At 51.0% G+C, this 22,666-nt stretch overlaps 6 protein-coding genes across 6 annotated transcripts; 2 read left to right on the top strand and 4 right to left on the bottom strand.

Moving 5' to 3' along the window:
- The first annotated feature begins 6,679 nt into the window (after positions 1 to 6,679).
- Positions 6,680 to 8,734, top strand: BO95DRAFT_230101 (uncharacterized protein). Its single transcript, XM_025581266.1, has 4 exons — positions 6,680 to 7,076; positions 7,310 to 7,567; positions 7,659 to 7,973; positions 8,054 to 8,734. The coding sequence occupies exons 1-4, from the start codon at positions 6,951 to 6,953 to the stop codon at positions 8,441 to 8,443; spliced, it is 1,089 nt and encodes a 362-aa protein (XP_025439212.1). The 5' UTR covers positions 6,680 to 6,950; the 3' UTR covers positions 8,444 to 8,734.
- A 1,691-nt stretch (positions 8,735 to 10,425) lies between these two features.
- On the bottom strand, positions 10,426 to 11,072 carry BO95DRAFT_445789 (uncharacterized protein). Its single transcript, XM_025587228.1, has one exon. The coding sequence runs from the start codon at positions 10,825 to 10,827 to the stop codon at positions 10,522 to 10,524; it is 306 nt and encodes a 101-aa protein (XP_025439211.1). The 5' UTR covers positions 10,828 to 11,072; the 3' UTR covers positions 10,426 to 10,521.
- A 160-nt stretch (positions 11,073 to 11,232) lies between these two features.
- On the bottom strand, positions 11,233 to 15,745 carry BO95DRAFT_420192 (serine/threonine-protein kinase). Its single transcript, XM_025584521.1, has 5 exons — positions 15,033 to 15,745; positions 14,252 to 14,980; positions 12,272 to 14,187; positions 11,905 to 12,213; positions 11,233 to 11,838 (listed from the first exon to the last, which is right to left on the bottom strand). Exons 1-5 carry the CDS (start codon positions 15,629 to 15,631, stop codon positions 11,606 to 11,608), a joined length of 3,786 nt encoding a protein of 1,261 aa, XP_025439210.1. The 5' UTR covers positions 15,632 to 15,745; the 3' UTR covers positions 11,233 to 11,605.
- A 795-nt stretch (positions 15,746 to 16,540) lies between these two features.
- BO95DRAFT_230089 (uncharacterized protein) lies at positions 16,541 to 16,920 on the bottom strand. Its single transcript, XM_025581265.1, has one exon. The coding sequence runs from the start codon at positions 16,865 to 16,867 to the stop codon at positions 16,610 to 16,612; it is 258 nt and encodes an 85-aa protein (XP_025439209.1). The 5' UTR covers positions 16,868 to 16,920; the 3' UTR covers positions 16,541 to 16,609.
- Positions 16,921 to 17,071: 151 nt separating this feature from the next.
- Positions 17,072 to 18,034, bottom strand: BO95DRAFT_484561 (DUF1348 domain protein; the record flags this gene model as incomplete). Its single annotated transcript, XM_025590356.1, has 2 exons — positions 17,072 to 17,465; positions 17,955 to 18,034. 2 exons carry the CDS (start codon positions 18,032 to 18,034, stop codon positions 17,072 to 17,074), a joined length of 474 nt encoding a protein of 157 aa, XP_025439208.1.
- A 1,123-nt stretch (positions 18,035 to 19,157) lies between these two features.
- Positions 19,158 to 21,565, top strand: BO95DRAFT_445786 (alpha/beta hydrolase). Its single transcript, XM_025587227.1, has 4 exons — positions 19,158 to 20,622; positions 20,681 to 20,756; positions 20,821 to 20,881; positions 20,967 to 21,565. The coding sequence occupies exons 1-4, from the start codon at positions 19,230 to 19,232 to the stop codon at positions 21,201 to 21,203; spliced, it is 1,767 nt and encodes a 588-aa protein (XP_025439207.1). The 5' UTR covers positions 19,158 to 19,229; the 3' UTR covers positions 21,204 to 21,565.
- The last annotated feature ends 1,101 nt before the right edge of the window (positions 21,566 to 22,666 follow it).

Here is a 22,666-nt window from a genome sequence, read left to right as displayed (position 1 = left end):
ATCAATGTAAGACCCAACCTTTCCGGGGCCTACCGCGCGACCATCTCCGTGCAACCCTGACGGACGAACAGGATAGCTTGATAATTCGAACAGGTCTGATAGCGATGTCAGACTTAGTACAGTACCAGTACATACCTTCTGCACCTGAGAAACCTCCCCCATCCCCGAACACCCCCTACTTACTGAGATGCAGCGCGCAAGATTAAATTGGGGGAAAGTCGAATTGCCTTAACAGGTAATAGGTCGTCGAAAACTGGAACCTTCTTTTCCAGGCGCGCATTATATTGATCGCCCTTGCTGGCGGGTTGGGCCGGTTCGCCGTAAGTACTAAGATCTCTCCCGGTCTTCCGAAAGAACGAAAAAAAGCAAGGGGCAACATAAATGCGACCATTCCAGCATTAGGGGGGAATTACCCCAATGTACCTGATCAGAATGTGTTCGGTGGCTCTCTCTCTCGAATCTTCCCTTGAAACATTCAAGACTAATTGGATGTCCGGAGTTACTGAGTAAGACTCAGGGCAGCTACAGCTAGTGTGCTGCCCATTGCAGATGTCGCCTCAAGAGTTTGATCAATCAACCGTACTTTGTACCATTGCAGCGGCTAGGCTGCTCCTTTTGGGCAAAGGTATTTTGTTCTTCAGGAGCTTTGCAGAGTATGCAGCTAGGATTCATCTTAGCTTGGATCTAGAGAGGCGCTTCATCCTCCCGCTTCTTTTGCCCTTCTGATCACCGGTAATATCAAAGTGGCGCAGGCGTTTGCTTTCTCGTTGGATAACCCCTCGTCTCGCCGGGGTCTTCAGCCTTGAGCCTCTCCCTCCCCCCTTCCCTCCTTTCGAGGAGTTAATCTCTTTGGTTCATGGTCAGATTGGATAATTTCCCTCTTCCCAGTCCTCTACGGCCACGTCCAGACTCATCTGCGGCTGCATGCAAAAACGGGCGCTACTGCGGAGCATACATATCTCATCTGCTACTGTCCGGCGCAGGGCTAGGACAAGCCCTGTATTCGAGTATGAGTATGTTACTAACTCCGTCTCCTCCTTCCCTTCTATTGTACACATGCATGCATGCATACATGTATGTATGTATGTATGAACTTGGTAATCCATAGTGTGCGAGACCACATAGACATACATAAAGAGCGGGCTAGACGCTGTGAAGCAAACGCTGTTCAGGATAAAGCGCAGGCATTTTGGTAACAAGAAAAAAGACGAGGAATATCATAGTCGCTTTGCAAGTTTTGCAGTTTGCTCATGCACCTAGCTTGATCGTCAGGCATGATAGATTATCCCAGAGGGTTCCTCTGCCCTGCTGGGCTTATAGACTGATGTCGTCGCGCATAGAGACCGTTCTTTTCCCTGTGAAGCCTTAGTCTGGCCCTTCTCCTTGGCTGACCAGTACACATACATCCTGGTCATCAGATCATGGGCATGTAAGGAGCTCTGATAACCTGGCAAACAAGACGATGACCGACTAGTTCCTTGTCTTCTTTCTCTTTCTCTTTCCCAAGAAAGGGCCACACCTATTTTTCTCTTTCATTTCAATTTGTCAGATGAGGCATGGCGGCCATTCGAGAAGCTCTTTCGCTTTGCAATCCACAATGGGACAAAACAGAGAGACCAAGAAACAAAATGAGGATGTGTCTCCAAACCTACGGTACGCTAGATGATCACTCAACCATGGTACACTCTTACCCACTTTGCTGCTCTCACCACCGCTCGGGGAGCACTGCCCCTCTCTCTCGGGATCCAGTATGTGGTTAGAAGCATTTTTTAGTACGAAGATGATGATGAAGAAGAAGAAGAGGAAAAAATTTCTATTCTCGGTGGATAACCCGGAGTAACTTAGCGGATAATCGTCCATGTGGTCAGTTGGGATGCGAATCCACCACAGAAGGTCAAATCAAAAAATCTCAGGCACAACATGGAGGTGTCATTACTCGATACAGAAACAAAAGTGGGGGCAGAAAGCCTCTATTCGATATCATACCACCTCAAAAGCACAGAGAGAAGAAAGGGGGGGGAGAAGGTTGAGTGTACAGTAACGTACTCCTTACGACTTACGTTTCTTTCGTCTCTCAGGTTGTTAGTGCTTTGCAAAGATTTTCCAGTTTCTGTCAGCTGATAGCGCTACGTACTCCATCTGCGTTCAATGATGGTTGGGAATGTTGAGGGCGAGAGGTGGTTGATTTCCTGAGTAGTTCACTACCGGTAATTAGGCGCAGTTGATGATGAGTATTCTGCAGCGCCGAAGATCACCGATATACTTAGATCCGGATGGCGACTACAGACTCATAGAGACTTTAAAACATCACGCTTCTGCCATTCCACGGCCCGCCCGCCCCTCTTTTCTCTCGAGGTGTGTGTAGAGATTTCGGGTTTTATCTGGGGTGGATCCCAGTGGTTGTTGTCGCTGCGCGCTTCCCTTCCCCGAACTCTTTTCAACCTTTCGTTTGTTTTCGGTCAGTACTCGGGTGTCAGGAAGCTCCCGCTGTAATCAAAGAGGACCGGACCTAAATTCTCTGCAGCCAGCCTTCTTGGTCTCCATTCTCCATGCTTTTCGGGCGGGAAAGGCCAGGTCTTAGGTACTTGTTTGTTTTATTAAAATTTCGCTTCCATGCTTTGCTTTATGAGTGAAATGTATGTACGTGTGTATTCCTACGACTATTTCAACACACTCAGATAGGTCGGCTACTTTATCCTATGCAGCTATTCCAGGTCTGGAACCAGGAAGCTGCGATGTTCACTGCAAATTAGACTTGTTGATCTTTCTCGCTCATCTGTACCATGATAAGTACAGTACGTTTCTGCTATGAATCGAAAAACAAAAAAAGTACGGCTTTAATGACACACACACCAGTGGGCAATGTGGAAAATACAACAAAGTCCCAGCTCCAGATAGAGATCGATGTGCTTCCCCCCACCCCTCAGTCAACGACGGTCTTCGTAGGTGGTCTGTACATACGCTACCTTCCTATATCGGCCGCGTACCTACATGTACATACAGTACGGCAACTGCAGACCAATTTCTATCTTTGTATCAAGACCCAAGCGCACAGTGCCCGGCTCAAGTGCTAAAATTGGAATAGTTCGATGCCCACCATCCCAGAGGGGGTCATGTGAATCAGAACACGGACATGGTCCAAGATCACTAAATGGTAGTTGCATGAAAAAGTACAGTAGGTATTATGGAGTAAGTAACTGCGAGGGTATTCTTGGTGCTGCTGCAGGAGATGAAGAAGAGAGATCATAGTCGAACTTCCCCTAAGAATGCAACACATACCAAACCACATTTTGATCATGTATGTACTGTATCGTACCTACCGCGGACAGTGCTGCCCTTGTACTAATTGATGCAGTGGAAGTTGGCTGAATGGAGATGTGTATTTGTATTTAATAACACCAAGCAGTGATAGATTACAGGACCAGTTACCAAGATAGGTACCGTACACACGTACAATACGTAGGAGGTGTGGTGCATGCAGTAAGTGGAACAGAACAGAACAGACTAACTTACGGGCACAACCAAGAGACTATGCTCAAAGAGGCCAAGTGTCAAGCTGGAGACGGAAGGACCGACTCGAAGCCGCCCCAGTGGGTGGAGTTCCGTCACGGCGCCTTTACCCGTCCCGGCGTACCCTCTCTCCGTCATCACTCGTCACTGGGCGCTCTTTTGCACTTTTCCGCAAACTTACGCCCCTCTTCAGGCTCTAGACTTCGCAGTAGCGCTCGCCCCGGGCCTGCCAAACGCCCAACCCGAGCGATTCAGCTGATCCCCATGGAACCATGAGTGCTTTAGCTGCGTCTTAAGAGAGTTCCCGTCCATTTCTATGGGTCACCGGCGTGTCGGAAAGGGTCCACTACGACTGCAGACCGTTCTTCTATCTACCTAGTCCGCGGTTTTCCTGGCCATGGCCGCTAACTACTTACTCCAGGTAATCAGTCAGCCAGTCACTCACCCAGCTCTGGTCCATATTTCCCCTACTTTCTTCCACGTCTCTACTGTTGTCTGGGGCAAGGTAAAATGGCTAACTATGATTATGCTGTTTGTCAGCCTAGATATAATCAACATGCACCGGGGGGTATAATAAGCTCTTCCATCACCAACCGTTCCGACTCGTTTCCTTCAACAATAACACTCGGCCCTACTTTCCCCTTCTCGACCGCTTGACAATGGGGGCTTAATCGAGATTTGTTCCATGAGGATTCTAGTATCCACGTCAATTTAGTTGCCCGCGTGGTGATTTTCTCCAGCCGGACCAATAGCGATCGGTCCTCGAGTATCTGGCCGACAAACACTCCACGGTAGTTTACCGTAGTATACACCAAAACCACCGCCATCATGCCGGTACGCTGAAGAAGGATCAATTAATTTGCACAGGATTGATTAATAGCTCACTCCAAGCAACCTCATGTTCCCCCTCTCATTGCGCACATTTCAGACCTGCATCGTATCCAAATCCAGGGACCCAGTTGTCCCAGGGAACCGCCTGTTGGCTGTTGCATTTTATTTTTTCTTCTTCTGGGATTCCCCATCGCAAACTATCTTCCCGCCTTTCCGCTTTCCGTCAGCCCGGCCGTGGGACTGGCACCCTGCGTCTCGTGTGCTTGACCCAACCGTTTTTTTTTTCTCTCTCTAATTTGCCTCCCGGGCGGACCGGCGAGTCGGCCACCCAAAGAACCACTTCCACTCGGTCGTACCGTCCGTAGAGTACTGCAGTACTGCCACATTTCTGCCAATGTAATCTTTGGCACCTCAATTCGGCTTGCGGCTGCGTCTTAGACTACAATAAATGATGATGATAATGATTTATCTCGTTGAGTGTAGGTTATTGGTCACTCAAGACTTTGACCCCCAGGAAAGCGACACACAGAAAGGGAAAAAAGAGAACGAATAGTAAAGAAAAGAGGGCACCATGAGAAGAACGCGCAAAGACACTCAAACTCCGTCTTCATAGCTTGGCTGCTTTCAATCCGAGCGTTCGATTAGATTCCGAATTGGTGCATTCGCATCCAATTTCTGCTTGCGCCCCTCCGCTATCTTCTTACTCGGCTTCTGAAGCCCTGTGATTTTCTATTCTTCATCTTCCGCTGATCGAGCCTCATCTTATCTTTTCTCTGCATCTAAGCAGCTATTTACAATCAAGTCATCGACTTGACACGGCGCTATTGCTCGGCTCTTCCCTCCACAGAGTCTTCTCTTTCCTAGCAACAGTATTTATGTGAATCTGCACCCTGCTCCTTGCCACACTGCGAAGTCTGCAGAAAAGAACTGAGGTAGGTGAAGAACCGAAAAAAAGCACCCAAAATTACCAGATTAAAGAAGGGGCGTGCACCCGCCGGTTTGCCCTCGAGGGCTCTCGGGATTCTCGCTATAGCCACGCTCGGTGGTATCCTAGTGTCTAATCGGCAGCTCTGACCCTGCTATGCTCGCATCCCTCGTTTCTGTGGTGTTTGATCCATACTGATGATTGCATCCACGCTACTGTCAGGCATAGCAGACGCCCTTTCTTTGCCCGCTAACGCCCTCTATCACCTTCTCTTCCTCGACCGCGTAACGCCTCTTGCCCGTGCCCGACAAGAACCCTTGCTGGTCTCTTTTCCCATTGTGCATAGTACGTGACCATCCTCTAACCCTTGTATATGTGTCTTTTCTGCGCTCCATTGAAACTTCATTCCTACCCCATCACAACTATCACAATTTGCTCGTTTCGGGATCACCATCACCGGCGGGTGGGCTTTCGATATTTCCGGCCTGAGTTGAGCTGGATTAGGCCTACCGCTTTGGGAGCCCCTCAGTGTTCAACGCTCACGTCATAATCCAAAGCCTCGAGCCTCCCTTTCTCAATTTTTCTTTTCCTTTTCCTTTTCTTTTTCTTTTTCTTTTTTTTCGATTGATTGTTTTTTTTTTTGTTTTTTTTTTGTTTTTTGTTCCCTTTTCAATTCTTACTCATTTCATCTGTCTGATTTGGGGATTGATTATCTCATTCTAATTTTCCCTTTTCTGTCCAATTTGACCCATCTGGGTACTCTCTTTGTCCCTCGTTGAGTCGATATTTATTATTTCTCACTTTTTGATTTCTGTTTTTTATTTTATTTTATTTTTTTCAACCATCGAGTGTCTTCCCCCCCACCCCCCTTACTATCCTTCCCTGACCCTTGCTAAATTCGACCACCTCGACTTTCTACACCTATTCTTTCCTCCACCGCCTCTCTTCAACCTCCCAATCTCTCTCTTTCCTTCTCTTCCCCCCCCCTCCGGTCTGTCTTCCCTTTTGCCATCCGTTCATCTCGCCTATCTGCATTCCTTCCCCCCCTCCCTCCTCCCCTTCCCCGTTGGTTCTCGACCAGGTGCGGATTAGATCCTTGATTCTTTTTTAATTCTTTCTTTGCCTTCGTACATTCCCCCATCCGGTTCAGCGTGACCACGAGGCTATGCTATGCTAGCTTCGTAAATCACCCGACGGGAGCTGGAACTGTTTTTGATTTGACCTACTATCTGACCGGCTTCGACTCCGCATCGACATCCTGGTCGCTTTACCACACGCTCACACACACACAACTGCACTGCTCTTTCACACGCGCACACACACTTATCCTCTTACACTCACACCCATTCTGTCCTCCCGTACATACTGCTGCTGTGACTGTTCTTCTTACGTACTTACATACTGCTTACTGCCATTACTTACATACATACCGTCCTGGCAGTCCTCTTTCCAGTCTTACATACATACAACCTGCCCATACATACATACGACAGCCACTACCACAGTTCACACCCCCCTCCTCCACTTCTAAAGGAAGAATACCCCTGCTGCCTGCTTATCCTTGGCTAAAACGACCCGCGGGACGTGACTGTCGACTCACATCATCCTGCATTTGTCCTCTCGTCTCCCCCCATCCTCGTTCCGTCGTTTTAAAGCAACAGTCCTCGCTCACTCGTCGTTACAAATGTCCACCAACCCCCACGATCTCAGCGACCCTAATCGACAGGGACAGTATCCACCACCTCAGTGGAACACTAGTCAACCCGAGGACAACCCTCCGGCGCACTATCCGCCAGCTTCTCAATACCCGGTATGTCTAGCCTCGTTCGATAATAGCGGTTCTATAAGTGTTTTGAGGAAGGAGGAAGGAGGAAGGCCCGTGGTGGGGATGCTGTTCGTTGCGGCCTTCGCTTTGCCATCTTTCCTCCACTTGATCTCCGAGTCTTTTCCTCTCCAGTCACTCGATCTGCCAGTCCTAGGAGACTTCCATTGAGTCACTGCCTCTTCACTCAATCCCTACTAACCATGATTCCTTCGCTGCAGTATCCCCCGGCTTCCTACCCTCCTCCGTCGGCCGATCACCAATATCCGCATCCCCCGCCGCAGTATCCAAACATGGCTGCTATCCATCCCCACGTCCAGGGGCCGCAAGACCCATACCGTCTTCCTCCTCCGCCATCTGGTCCCTATCGTCCAGATGTCTATGCACAGCCGCCCCCACCACAACCTCAGGTAGTCTATCAAGCTGCCGCCCCGCGTCAGCGGACTGCCATTGCTTGCCGTTACTGTCGGAGACGGAAGGTATGTTCATTGGAAATTAAAATCAATTGCTGGCATCCGCAGTTCTGCTTTCCGACAGTGTGGGCTAACACGAATTCCGCGGGATTTGTAGATTCGTTGTTCGGGATTTGAAAGCTCTCAGGATGGGCGCTGCAGCAACTGTATCCGGTTCAACCAAGAGTGCATGTTCACCCCTGTCTCATCGCAGGCGCAAGCCTTCGTCCCCGCCCATGCTGCGTATCCACACCTGCGCAATCCGCAAAACCAGAGAGCTGGCGGCCCTCCCGTCATGCTATATGGAGCGCATGGACAGCCGCTCCCGCCTCAACAGCAACCTCAGGCCGACCCGACTCTTCCACCACCTCAAGGAATGTACAACTATCCGGGTGCCGCTCCCCCCCTTGCATCAACCAATGCGCCGGAGCACGTGAGTCACCAAGTCCCTCTGTCTGTTAGTTTATGTTACAGTTTATGTTACAATCAGGACTGACCATGATCGTTTCGCAGAGACCTGGTGGCCGTCGAGGCTCTGGCTCCGGTTACGACTATCCCGATCCCACAAACTTGGCTCCGGTAATACCTTCAACCTCAGCATCGGGATACCAAACGCACAATGCTCCCAGTCCCTACTACCCCCCTCCGCAGCATGATCGCCGCTCTTCTCCACAAAATTACCCCTACGATGGCCGCCATACGTCTTCGCCCCACGGTTCGCCATACCCTCCCATGCATTCCGCTCAGGGCGCAATGACCCCTCCGCCCACTTCCACGCCGGGTGGTTCGACTCGTGGAGGACTCAATGTGCGTGACATGCTGAACCCAGGCGACAGCCAGGGTCGCTCCAGCACCGATAGTGATATGCTCAACGCATTGAATCGTCGGGGCTTGAACCAATAAACATCCGCCCCGACAATCTAAGTGCACATGTGATCACGTACTAGAAGAGTCACATGCGAAACTTGTTGCCGCGTGGAGGAGAGGGTCAAGGTGGAAATTGTCGCGGAAATTGTCGCCTTTGTGTTGGTCATTGGTGGATGCGCCAGGTTCGTGTGCTGGTCACACATTCTTCCACATGGCACGGTCAAAGGATTGTTACTCTGTGCGCCGATACAGTAGCGGCCCTCATTACTGTTTCTTAGGCGGGTGACGAGACGAGAAGTATGACGCAAGAAAAGGATAAGAACGACGTGTGCCACTTGTGAACGGATTTTTCTTCTTGATTGACGTTATGGATAACGACGACGCTGCACGAAATGGTGACCTCGGATCGCCGGTGATGCTTCTCGACAAACAGTCCGCCTCGGATTTGAAGGAAGCAGGGGCGGTGAATTGACGCCATTTGCGCAACATGGGAGTGATGTGCAGTGATAATCATTCCAACAACCGTTTGCTCTGACGACGAGGCCATGGAAACGAGACGCAAGAGTTTTATGAGCTGCATGATTTGACTATGAGAATGCCTGTCTTTGGTTGATTATCATGTGCGGCAAGCGGCGTGTGCGTTTTGTCAATACTGCGGCTCAAGTCGACGCTCGCTGTGCCTTCACAGTCAAAACCTCGCACATACTTCTCCGCCATGCCATTATTTCTATCCAAGACAAACCCACGGCTTTATACAGTACTCGGGGTAACCTATTAATGATTTTTCCATTATCAGCTTTGCGAGTTCCATTCGTATACGAGTGCTATTTGATGCCTCTTGCATTTACGAAATGCTCGCGCCTTTCGAGTCGGTTGTTCTGGAAAGAGGTTCCGGAGTGGTATGATATCGGTTCGACAATATGTGAGCGGATGCGGCAGATGTCAATCGGGGGTTCTGTGCCCATTTTCCTTGCTTGCCACTCGTGTTTATCATGTTCAGAAAGAATATCCCAATGCCTTTCATTCGTCATCCATCACATTACGATCCGACTCCAAAATGCGAATTTCTGCTCGCTTGTCCTTCGACTTCTTTTCCCGGTGCATGAGTGATGAATTTCTGTCTCATTTTGTTTCGATTCAAATTGTCTCATTATCTATTTTATCAACTCGTTTCTGTTTTTCTTTTCTTCTCTTTTCCTTTTTTTTCCGGGAGGCTATCTGATTATGCGCTTTTTTCTTAAGTCTTGGTTGTTTTGCGATCGTGTTACTTCCACTGTTTGTCTCATCCGGAAGTCCATATCGCCCTAAAAAGGAGGCTCTATGTTGCTGTTTTTTTTTCTTTTTTTTTGTTGTAGCTTATCATCGCCGCATTGATTTCCTTTACTTTTGTTCCTTTCCTTTTCTATATCACTTGGGAGGCTGTCTGATCAACATTTTATCCGACTTTATGAATTCGCAATCATGCGTGCCTTGAATTTTCAGTGCATGTCGTTCCATTCGATGCAGCATTTGTGCATATGCTTTTTTTTCTTTCTCTTTCTTCGAGTTGTCCATTCCAAGATGCTTATGCCTATTTATTCACATCTATTTCTCGATCTATGGTTCTGGTATTACGGATACTTTTCTTTCGTTAGATTCTGGAATGGATAAGTTCTCTAGTCTTGACTTCAGTTGTGGTCGCTGTACCGAGTAATGATTATTCTGTCGTCAGCGCTTAGTGGGAGTAATGTTTCGGTGGCTATGAGAACGCGTTTGACGGAGACACGCAAGTAAGCGAGTGAACTTCATCCAACGATTGAGATACGCTTTGGAAGCAAGAGCATGAGCAGTTGTATTCCGGGGTTAAGGGTCAGCAGAAGCTCCCGACAGCTTCTTCCCTACCCAGCCGGACATGGCAACCCAAACAAACCCCGGCCCGCCCTCGGAGTCCCCCTCCTTCGACGGTACATGAGCTCCATTCCCTTCCCTGGATCTATCTCATTTTCAACCCTGACAAAGGAAAGAAGAGAGGAGAGCTGAGGAGAAGCCCTCCCTAGCCCGCTCTGGACCCAGGGGAAGCTAGAAGCCTGGTAAGATACCGCAGCTGACTGCCCCGGGCCAACTTCCGTTTGCCTTCACGGAACAATAACACCTATACCCAGAGTCAACTTACACTTGGTTACTTCCTGCCTGCCTGCCTGCCTCAGGCGCCTACTGGTGCTGGTGTACAGTACCCTTCCCGTCTTCGTTTCAGCTTCGTTTCCACTTCGATGTGGTGCAGCATGGGGAAGGGGGATTCTTTTCTTTGCCCCCGGGGAGGTAGGTATATCTAGTAGGTAGGGAGGGGGTGCGTAGAATGTGGTATGGGATCGATCAGGTCGGCGTTGGGCCTGCAGGTGATGGGAATGGATTGGTGGTTTGGGTTTAGGTGCGTGGTGCATAGTGATAGGGATCGTGATGGTGCATGGGTGGTATAGACTGATCTCTTTCTCGCTTTTCTCGGGGGTCGGCTCTCCTTCCCTATCGGGGTGACGATACTCTGCGTGTGCTTTTCGGGGGGAGGGTGCATGTGTCGAGGATGTCTTTGGCGCGTTTCTTCAAGCTTCTTATAGGGATTGGCGAGGGAATCCTTGGAAAAGGAGAATTTCCATTGAGACTTAGAGTAATGAGGTATTTGAGAAATTACATGCTGAAATCATGGAGGGTTTAAATTACTCGACAAGGAAAAGCAGAGCACGCTGGATTTAGGTTTGAAAAAAAAAAAAAAGGGGAGATATGAAGAAAGTATGAGTTGCGGTACACTTGCAATTGGGGTTGTATCAGTATCAGTATCAATGTCAGAGACCACCGTGGTGACATCACAGGAAAAAGGTAGCTGCAGTGGAAGTTGAAAGAGAAGGGAAGAGATACAAATGAAATCGAAACAGATTCGCTCAGTCAAGATGTTGACATGGGAGTATTCCAGGAAGTAACAAAGGACCAAAGGGGAAACCTGAACACCTGATCCTGGTCGGTAAACTGGAAACTGTGGCCTTTATAGGAGGCATGGCGCCGACTTGAAGGCTAACGAGGCAAAATGACTCCTTGGTTATGTGAGAACTGAAATCGTTGCTTGAGGCAGCAAGAAGTGAGGGCTTGAAGGGTTGCTATAGAGTGAAATCTGGTATGAAGCGTATTTTGGAAAAGAGCTGATGGAAACAAGACAGTTTTGTTCGGCGATTAAGAATCTGGGAAAGCGTCCAGAATCCGAATCATCTCCTTCGCTCGGGCTGGATCTTCCACGAGCATGTTGCGTTGCTCCATGACCATGGAGAGTGCGTCAACAACCTTGTTGAACGAAGATGCTGCTCCTCTCTCTTGTCTAAAGCGGACAAGACTGAGGTTCTCTTGTCGGCCGCGTTCGAGGTAGGTGCAGAATTCAGCGGAAAATTGAACAGGTCGGAGGCGGAGGACTGTATGCGTGTCGCAATATTAGTCCAAGTGCTTCCAGATCAAGATGTGGTTAGGAATCAACCTACAGTTCGCTTCCCCGACGGTAGCATAGATGACTCGTCTATCACGGTCGAGGTGAACATCCTGCATGCCGTATTTCTTCCAATCCCGGAGGATTCTGTGAACGTCCTTTCGGGCTTTCGTGGTTGAGGTGTTGAGTGCCACGACTCGCGTCGCGGGCTTGAAGTGGAAGACTCGGGCGAACCAGTTCTGGCTTCTGCCTGGGTTGCATGGCCGGTCTGGGAGGGACTTGCTGTTGCTGTCACTGGTGTCAAACGTGTGCTCAGACTGCTGAGGCTGTTCCAGCGGCTGGTCTGTTTCTGCGCTTTCAGGTTCTACGACTGTTAACTGTTGTAAGCAAAAACTATCAAGCGCTGAGGGCAAGAAACTCACCTGATTCACGGCTCTGCCCACTTTTGCTTGTTCGCCGGTTAATCAGACGCCGGAAGAATCCGGTCTTAGCTTTGCAAGGTGACTGCTTCTCGTTCGCGTGGGACTCCCCATGTGTTGCGAACAGATCCGTTGGCGGATGGACCTCATGTCGAATCACGGTCTCTGAGCTGGGTTGTATTGGGCGGATATGTGCCGAGTGTCTGGACCCCTTTTCCATATTAGAGGTGTTGTACTTGTTGGGGAGCCAGGACCATTTTCTGTTGTCTGATGTTCGAGTGGCGCTGCGCCTGGGCGATCCAGGATTCTCCGCGATAGGATCCAGCTCGCAGGGAATGCGACTGTGACGAGAATCCACGGAGGCAAATCGTCTAGTAGGTAGGGACCCCTGATCGTTGTCAGGAGCCATCTTATATCCATCGAGCGACTGCCGTGTTTCCTGTGGAAGCACGGCTTGGCTTTTTTGAACCGGTAGGTGCTTGGACGGTTCAATTGACTGCACGGAGCTCTGAGGCACCATGCGTATCGTCCGCTTGCCGTCCCGGCTTGTACGGCTAGCAGCGTAGTCGATATTTTTTGGCCGGGGAGCTGCCGTTCTTTGGCCGTCGGAGGGGACGATGACGCTGTTGCGTTTGCTGTGTTGCCCAGATTGGTTTGGAGGCCGGACGAAGGGGTCAGCGGAAGATGTAGAAACGGGACGTGTTGATTCAGGTCTGTCACGTTGTCGAAGCTCATCCTGCTCAATCAGTCTGTCGAGGTGGCCTATCACGGCAACCAAGTAGCCAGGGATATCCTCGTTCCCACCCTTAGTAGAGTGCTCGATCAACCTACGTCGAGTTTCAGCTAACTCTGCAACTGTATAGGGCTTTGGTGATGAGACGGGAGGCAGGGGCTTTGGTCGACTGGTGGACGTCTTTGGCTTTATCGTTTGTTCCGAAGCTTCAGGGCTGGTCATGGACACTGACGTTGCAGGGGTTTCTGATCCGATGCAAGTGCTAGTATTCGTGCACGCAGTGGATAGTGAACTTCCGTTGAAAGCTTCCTCACAAATTTGGCTCAGCTCGTGGGACACCTTCCGCGCATCCTCCTTCCAAGTGAAGTCAGTGGTTCGCAGCTTCTTCATTTGAGGGCAGTTCTTGATCGTCACACCCGCACTGCGAACGACGGTTGGCTGAGCTGGAAGCGTCGGACTGCCACTAGTATCTGTAAATGGGTCGTCTTCGAACTCAGATACCAAACTCCCGTCACTGGGATTCGCTATGATTTCGCGGGTCCTTACCCGCGCGGTCTTCGTCCTGACCGAAACGGATCCCTGGGAGCGACTTCGAGCATGGCGAAAACACACATTACGCTTATAACTCGCCGATCGCGGCGTTGGTGTGCCATACAGAGCTCGTCGGGACGCTTGTGAGGCTCTGGACTGGAATGACTTCATCGAAGCGACTTTCAGTTTCTTTTTGTGGCTCACTATGAACGGTGAGCTTGGCGGGCAGTCAATCTCCTGGCATGATGACTCCTGGTTTACAGTTTCTGGCACTGTAGGAACGGGAGGTTTCTCCAACGTCTCGACTTCGTCAATTCCGTTCCGGTAGATCGTGATTTGCGCAAATTCGGCTTCCTTCAGCGCTATGTTATGCTTCGGAGATCGGAACGGATCATAGCTCTCCACTGTGGCACAAGACATCGGCTCTCTGACCGATCTTCTGGTTCGTATGCCTGTTTCTTTGACCGACGCCTGCGATTGTTTCCTGGAGTGGTACTTCGCATGACTGTTTCGCTTGTAGGCACTGCGCTCTTCCACTTGCGATATATGATGATAGTCACTGGCAGAGTACTCCAGGGCTTGGCCTTGGTAGTTCTCCAGCTGCTCGTTCCTGAATTTGACCAATGCATTATAAAACATTCGCTCGTGGGTAGGTCTGAGTGACATAAAAAGTCAGTCTGGGAGTCACCGATAAGTAATGATACCAAGGATTGACCTACTCGGGACATAGAATTCTCTCAATCAGAACCTCTTGATGAACATCATGCCATAATGTTTGAAGATTCCTTAACAAATCAGGATCAACGTCGTGTCTACGAGCGATAGGTTCACCACACTCATCGAACGACAAGGGCGGAGCGGGTCCCACGTAATGATTCGCCATCGCCTGGTGGAGCTTCTCATATTTCTTCAGAAGAGGATGCGCCCATATGCCTTGCATATTAATCCGTTCTTCAGGTCTCTTCTGCAAGATCCTCCTGATGAGGTCAGTGGCCTCGAGACTTACCTCGGGAGGTATTTCAAACTCTGCTCTTTTGACCAGACGCAAGGTACTGGGCAGATCGCCTCCATCAAAGGGCAGAAAGCCTGTTAAGAGCGCATACAAGATGATACCGCAGCTCCAGATGTCTGCCATATCCCCACGATACCTCCGGCCATAAATGATCTCTGGGGCAGCGTAGTGTGGACTACCACAGGATGTATTCAGCCATTGATTCATGGGCTGAAGAGCGGCCATTCCGAAGTCAGCTAGTTTAACATTATGCCAGCTGTCCAGCAGAATGTTCTCGGGTTTTAGGTCGCGATGGCAGATGTTGAACCGATGGCAGTAACCGAGGCCTGCGATGATCTGCCGAAACAACCGCACTGCCTCTTCTTCCGGCAGTGGACCATGCTTCTGCACGTACTCGAACAACTCTCCTCCTTCGACGTACTCCAGAACGAGATACCTGGTGAAGGAAAGTTAGCAATCAGCCAGACAAGCAGACTTGCTGTACCTACAACTCGCCACGATTCTCCCAGACATCATATAGACTGATCACGTTCGGATGCTCGATGAGCTTCATGATAACCACTTCTCTTTCAAGTCCGGATGGAATATGTCGCATGCCGGTTCCTCCAAAGTGACCTGCTTTCCGGTCCATTCCCGCAATACTCTCGCTCTGCGTCATTGCCGCTGACTTCTTCGACACGATTTTGATCGCTGCCGTCTGACCAGTGATTGCATGTTTCGCAAATCTCACCCGACCACTTGCGCCACTCCCAAGATCCTTTCCCAGATGCCATGGTCCAATATGCGTCTTCCGCTTTCCCCTGTTGGAGGCGGTGGATGTGGTCGAGATAGTTGAGTGTCGGTTTGTTGCAGCCCGAGACTCGGCCACGGAGGTCGCGTAATTCATCTCCGCATCGGGCTTTGTCGATAATGGACTGGTCACAATCGACATCGGCATCGGCGAGGTTGCTTGGTAGTATCGTCCTTGCTTCATCTGTTCCTCCTTCTCTTCTTTGAGGCTTGGGTATTTGTTGGCTCTTGTTGTGGCATCCATCAATGGGGTCCGCACCATCTGAGGACTCAGGTAGACTTGATTATTCTCGTCCATCTCCCCCCGTGTACCCGATTTAGCGCTGCGAGATGACCTGCCTCAGGATTGACATTGCAATAGGATCCTGCGTTTAATTCTCCGAGACGTCAATCTAGTCGATCAGGGGAAGGTAGATCCTCCTGACTTGCGCGTGTGAAGTTGGAGGATAGTGAGACACGGACTGACGCGAGGTGTTTAGGTCACGTATTCGAGACAGCAAGATGGGGTCTAGGTCGACTAGTCACGTAGGCGTCTGTGTTTGATCTGTGGGTGAATCAAGCAGGTCGAAGTGGGTGAGTGTCGCGTGCCTAACAGTGCTTGGTTAGGAAATTTCCCGGGTCGATTCTCGTCTAGCGAAACCTCGTGTAGCACATGTGGGATGACGACCACGACGCGACTTTCGGACTATGATGCAGGCGGCGATAACGGTAGGTAAGTGGGTGGGCAGTGTGACGACTGTTGCTACCATCGATGATGGGAGTGGACGGACAGGGCAGGCACTCGACAGTATACATTGCAATGTGTGTGCCAGCCAACTTTGCGCATAGGCGCATGCCCCACGGGCACATTACTCGAAACCCCGAAAAGCCAAACAAACACAGGTCGATTCACCCATGGCTTGGTCTGGAGCATACCATGCAGAGGCCAACTCCGTGGAATGGCCAATAAGTGGTGATTTGTTTGGTTGGTATTGCCGCAGAACAGGGTGGAATGCAGCCTCTGGCCAATTCTCGAGGCTTGAACTGAAGACATCACTCGAGGCAGCATTGGACAACATGGACAACAAAGTGACCCGCTGAGCTTGGCGAACTGGCTTGACTGCTGGTTGATCTATTTTTCACCCTATGATACGAGTTATTCGCGCATAGCGAGTTGTCTCGTCGAATCTTCATCGGTGGAAAGCCTCACCATACATGATAGCTGAGGGTCACCCACCATTCGCACGCTACTGAGTATTGGGGCATCCCTCCAGAACTTCCAGTGAGCTAGCTCACCTCAGAGGAAGAGGAGGGAAGGGAAACCCTGAGTGTTCATTTGGGAGTTGCTTGCACATTCCAGTGCCTCCCCTTCGTTCCCTAAAACCAGGGGCGGCAACTCATGATTGGAGAATAACAACAACAACACACACCAACAACCACTTCCATCGCTGGGATACATACCAGCAATAAATCCAAAATACGGATACTTATGCTTTGTTGAATTTACGTCCAGATGAGGGGTAATGCGCCTTTGCATAGGCGCCCTATCACCCATCCAATCGGAGTTCTACTGCATGCATAGACTGAACATGCACCGCCAAATTTGCTTGGGGGGGGGGGGGGGGTGTTAATTGACAGCTCCGAGAAGAACTTGCAAACGACCTCGATGCAAAATCGTGCTCGTGGCCGCGGGGATATCGGGTTACTCAGTATAGATATCGTCTCAAAAGCACATAAGGACGTCAATCTAATCTCATCACTACCAATGCTCCTCCCCAATCTCCGCCTCGTCAACATCCACCCCATCCACAAACCACCTCCCCTCGCCATTCCCATCGGGTCCAATCAAGACATCATTCCCACTCATCATCCGCTTACACATCTTCCCCGTCTCGCGGTCGAAGGTCCAGTCCTCCAGCCCGTAGCAGCGCTTCCAGCGCAGCCCATCGTCCGCGTCCTGGAACTCGTACCAGAACTGCACGGCGATGCGGTCGTCCGTGAACGCGAACAGCTCCTTCCGCAGACGATAGCTCCGCTCGCGCTTCCACTTCGCGGTCAGGAACTCGACGATGCCCTCGGTTCCGGCGAAGAAGGAGGTGCGGTTGCGCCAGATACAGGTCGGGGTGTAGGCCTGCGCGACTCGGACGGGGTCTCTGGGGCGTTATGTGAGTATTGTGCAGGGAAAAAATAGTATTTAAGCTGAGGGCATGGTCTAAGGTGAGGTTTTGGTGCCGACGTTTCGTCTTGAGCACAAACATCTTGGGTTTCTTGTTGCAAGATGATGCTGCCCTCGAGGTGCAGGTTTAGAGAGATGGGAAATCCTGTGATGCAAATGCAGAAGATGGAAAGGGGCAGCACGAGGGCGGGTTGCAGAGAGAGGAAAGGGGGGGAGCGGGAAGTCTCCCTCGATTTTCGCAAGCAAGGGGGGGAGGGGGAGGGGGAGGGGGGAAGCAAATGTAAAGTGTATGCATGATGATGTGACTCCTTCATGCCTGCGTGGGCGTGAGCGATATCGAGTAAGACACGACAAAAAGACATCTTGCAAACAGAGAGTAGTAGTATGCAAGAAATCACAGGTGAAACAAAAACAAACAGCACCTTCGAGCCCTACCGACAACAGCTGGGAGGGAGACCAAACGTACTGGAGATTCCACAGTTTCTGGGCCGCTTTAACCTTCTTGCGAGCTGATTCCTCGGTGAATGGTGGCTTGATGTCGGCCATTGTTTTTTGTTGGTTCGATGAGCTTATATTGGCTGAGATGCACTTGGGATAAGAGATGCGTGGTTGATGAGGAGGAGCACTGGCTTATAGTTCGGAGATTACATTAATTGTTGTGGTTGACTCGTGGTAATGTGATGCTTATGGTCATGTGATCGTGCTACGCATGTAGGCAGGCTTGTTTTGTTGGGGCTGGATGTCAGATTTTAGTCCGAGTTACTACGTATTGTACCTAGTAAGTTGGTTTACTCGCTGATTCAATTTGGGATAGCTAGCTTTGGGGATGGATGATACTAGGACGGTCGGGTTCTGATTAGCTCTGCAAAGTGAGGTGAGATAGTAAAGCGGTGATTACTACGTTGTGGAAAGGTGGTGGCTCGCCGCCCACCTTATCTGCCAGCCAAATATATATCACGCAATCGTCCATTATGCTTAAGCATGCACCCAACCTCAATTCGGTGGCAACAGTGAACCCCGCAAAATTCCAAGAATTGGGACTCGGTCGCGTTCAAACCGATAGAAATTTAGTTACTTGGTATCATAGAGGTCAAATGAGCACTTAATCTCCAGGAGTTACTCAATTGGGAACATGGCAGATACGGGGCCGTCAATACCGCGTGGACTGCTGCCTGCATGGATGCGATGCAGCTACAGACTAGCGCATACAACACCGGACACGACTTGCCGTTGGCATATATAGTACTCGGTGCTAGCAACACAATGCCAGCCCGTGACACACGAAGATTTATCCTGTTTTAACACCTGGGTGCGCTGAGACGCTGAGATTTCTCCTCGAGAAAGCCGGCCGGCAACCCTTTCTATCACATGATGATGCCTCCCTCGTGGAAACCAAACGACTACCTTCCTGTCCCCCAGTCACCAATCCCACCATCGCCATCCAGCTCGTCACGATCCGCAAAACGAGCCCTTCATGCCATCGTCCTACTACTAGTCGGAGCCGTGGCTCTGTCCCAATCCCACCTGCACCTTCTCCGACCGCAGTGCGCGAAGCCCCGTCATGGCTCTCCACATGCCGATCATGGCAGTCCTTTTAGCTGGGACCAAGTAAACATATTGAGTCTGATCTGAATCCTTGCAATCCGAGACTAAGAAAAAAACAATCCAGATCACACCCACCAAGCACCTCATCTACCACCCGTGCTTCGACGGCCACGAATGCGCCCGCCTCGAGCTCCCCATGGACTGGAACCGCACAGACACCCATGGAGCGCAGATCGCACTGGCCGTGATCAAGCGCCCCGCCAAGGTCCCCGTCACTGATCCGCGATACGGCGGGCCGATTCTCTTGAACCCCGGGGGCCCCGGCGGTTCGGGCGTGAGTATGCTCCTCAAGCGGGGGCAGCACATCCAGACCGTGGTGGACTCGGCGGCGCAGCCGGCAGCACCGGATTCGCAACAACAAAACGAAGAAAAGTTCTTCGATGTGGTCAGCTTTGATCCCCGCGGGGTCAATAATACGACCCCCGCATTCTCGTGTTTCCGTGACTCGGCCGCGCGACGGGCGTGGAAGTTGCAGGTGGATGCGGAGGGGATTCTGGGGAGCGAGGAGAGGGTCTTTGATGCGCGGTGGGCGCGACATGGGGCGATGGGGCTTACCTGCACGCACCCGGGGGACGAGGAAAGCGGCGAATGGATCGGGCGGTTCATGAACACCCCGACGGTGGTCGCGGATATAGTTGAGCTCATTGAGCGGCATGGCGAGTGGCGGGAGCGCGAGACGAAGAGGATTCTTGGAAGCTTGCGCGAGAGGGGCTCGCTGGAGGCGGTCGTCGGCAGCAGCAGCAGCGAGACACAGGCAGAGGCAAAAGCGATCCTCCGGCGTAATCGCTGGGTGCCAGGCCAGGAGAAGCTGCAGTACTGGGGGTTCTCGTACGGAACGGTCCTGGGATCCACGTTCGCCGCGATGCAGCCCCATCGCATCCACCGGGCGGTGATCGATGGCGTGTGCGACGTCAACGACTACTACGCGGGCGGCTGGCTCACGAACCTGCAGGACGCGGACGCGGCGTGGCTGTCCTTCTTCGAGCTCTGCGATTCCGTCGGCCCGGAGGTGTGCTCGTTCGCTACGGGACAGGGAGGCCTGCAAGCGACGATCGATCGCTACGAGAATCTCCTGACAACCCTCAAGGCGAACCCGGTCGCGGTTCCGGCGTCCGGGGACCGCGGCCCGGACATCATCACCTACAGCGATGTGAAGATGCTGGTTATGCAGGCGGTTTACACGCCGATGGAGTCATTCGAGCGGGTGGCACGATTTTTGACGGACCTCACTCACAGGAATGGCTCCGCGTTTGCCGAGTACAAGCAGCGGGAGCGCCAGGACTGGCGTAGGACGCCCCCGTGTGATCCTAATGGTTCCAAGCCATGTATGGTTCCGGGTGAAAATACCGACGAGGCGCAGATGAGCATCCTATGCTCCGATGGGCAGGATATCCGCGGAATGGATAAAGAGACGTTCAGGAACTACTGGCATACGCTGCGTAACCAGAGTGAGACTGTGGGGGACATCTGGGCTGAGATCCGCTTCGGCTGCATCGAGTGGAAGGCAAGGCCTGCATGGCAATTTGAGGGTAGGCGCATTCATTAATACTCGGATTGTTCTATCAACCCTGACTTATTCTACTAAAGGCCCAATCGCTGGGAACACATCTCATCCGCTGTTGTTTGCGGGAAACACTTACGACCCAGTCACGCCTCTCCGAAAGTCAGTCCGCTTTTTTAACTCTCTCTGTGTCTGTTATGACATATAGCTAATAAAATCCCTGCAGTGCATTCACAATGTCGAAGCAGTTCCCCGGGTCGGTTGTACTACAGCAGAACTCAGTTGGGGTAAGTGCCCTACACTTCTTGGTTGTCATGGTTTTTTACCTACAGTGGCGGCAAACATACTGATACTCCACGTCTCGTTCTGCAGCATTGTACCTTGAGCGGCCCGTCGTTGTGCTCAGCCAAGGTGATCCGAGGATACTTCCAGACTGGCGAGCTCCCCAGTCATGGCAAGGTCTGTGAGGTTGAAGAAAGGCCTTTTCATGTTCCTGGTATGCAGCAAAGCAGCGGTTTGTCGGCCGCCGATCTGATCCTACTGTCTGCTTTGCACTCGCTGGCGCAGGAGGAGAGGTCTTTCACCAGGGTTTCACCGCTAAGCTTCTGAGTCTGGCGTCGGAACTCTAGAATGGTTGCTCAAATTCGAGCGATGGAGTTGTCTGACAACATGACCGCTATGGCCAAACTGCTTTGACCTTTTACATTCGCTCATATATGCCACTGTCAATACAACTGGCTCTGCCTGGGAAGCACAGCCATCAACGCTTGTAGTGACAGCTTCACAAGAATAGTAGTTTGTCTCAACCTTAAACACGAATGCGGCGCCATCCGTTCATCTGATTGGGGGTTCCTGCACCTGGACACGATTTCTTAGTGATCCTGGGCACTGTGTGGAAGCATGTATAGATCAGTCCCTGATTATATTGGTGGCGATAATTATCGCCTTCTAGAATCCAGATGCTGTATAAGCACAGTGGAGACCGTTGCCCCGGACTTCGACCTGCCTTAGATAATCAGTCGGTCGCATGCGATGACCGAGACCCAGCGTATTGTGCATGACTGAGCATAAATCACTGAGTTCTACATAAGCAATCAGTCGTTGTGTAGAAATCTTGACCGTAATCAAAGGGTCCAGATGACACCAGAACATCGCGTATTCACAGCCACCACTACTACGGAGGACAAGCAGCGAAACGTCTTATCAGATTGGTGCCTGTTTGACCCGCAGAATCAACCCTCCTACAGCAAAAGAACCTCAATTGACTTCTGTGGCGAGCATGACACAAAATTGCATGTGTACCCACGGAACCAAGTTCTTCTTTTTTTCCCCCTTCGTGGTATAGCCCTTGTGATGAGTAAACCAAGCCTTGTTGCCTCGGAACCAGGGGTGTTTTGATCCGGCATAGTGGCGGGGGAACGAAAGCCCCAAGGTTCTCGGGGCTGGTTACGTAGTTGGCGGGTCTTTGGCGGTGAGAAAGCCGACAAGCCGTAGAAGATTCTATCCCTGCCAGCAACAAACGCCGTGGGAAGTGTGATTGGGTTGAGATTCGCCTCGGAGATCCACAGTCCTCGCCATCTTGGCCATCCGCCAATGAGCGCGCTCCCTCGGGAGTAGTGGGATCGTCTCAACGGCCTCCTGCAGGGCCGGGATCTGTGACTCTGTATAGGTAGGTACCTTAGGTTGCTGATGAGAGTGATACTAGGTAGGGTGGTGTCTGTCAGTCCTGGAGTTTGATTTTGTGATTAGTATTTGGGAAATGAGGCGGAGATATGCTACTGGGTGAGACTGCCGTGGCATTCGGTTGGTTCCTTAGGCTATGTGTAGTTGTTCGACGAGGAGCTGTTGGACGCGATTGATAATTGTTTCGGCACTGGATAGTATCATAATGGAACTCATGGCTTAGATACCTCTGTAACTGTATCTAAAAGTCAGTCTGAGGTATCATGATGATGATCCGAGTGGGGGAATAAGTTCCACCTGCACTGTCTTTCAGACTTACTATCGATCTCGGCCTGTAACCCGGTCGAGACTCCGAAATAATCACTCACAGTATGGCCCAAAGATTCGTT

The sequence above is a fragment of the Aspergillus brunneoviolaceus genome (assembly GCF_003184695.1).
Source record: "Aspergillus brunneoviolaceus CBS 621.78 unplaced genomic scaffold BO95scaffold_62, whole genome shotgun sequence".
NCBI classification, from domain to species: Eukaryota; Fungi; Ascomycota; class Eurotiomycetes; order Eurotiales; family Aspergillaceae; genus Aspergillus; species Aspergillus brunneoviolaceus.
This window is presented reverse-complemented; position numbering and strand designations above follow the sequence as displayed.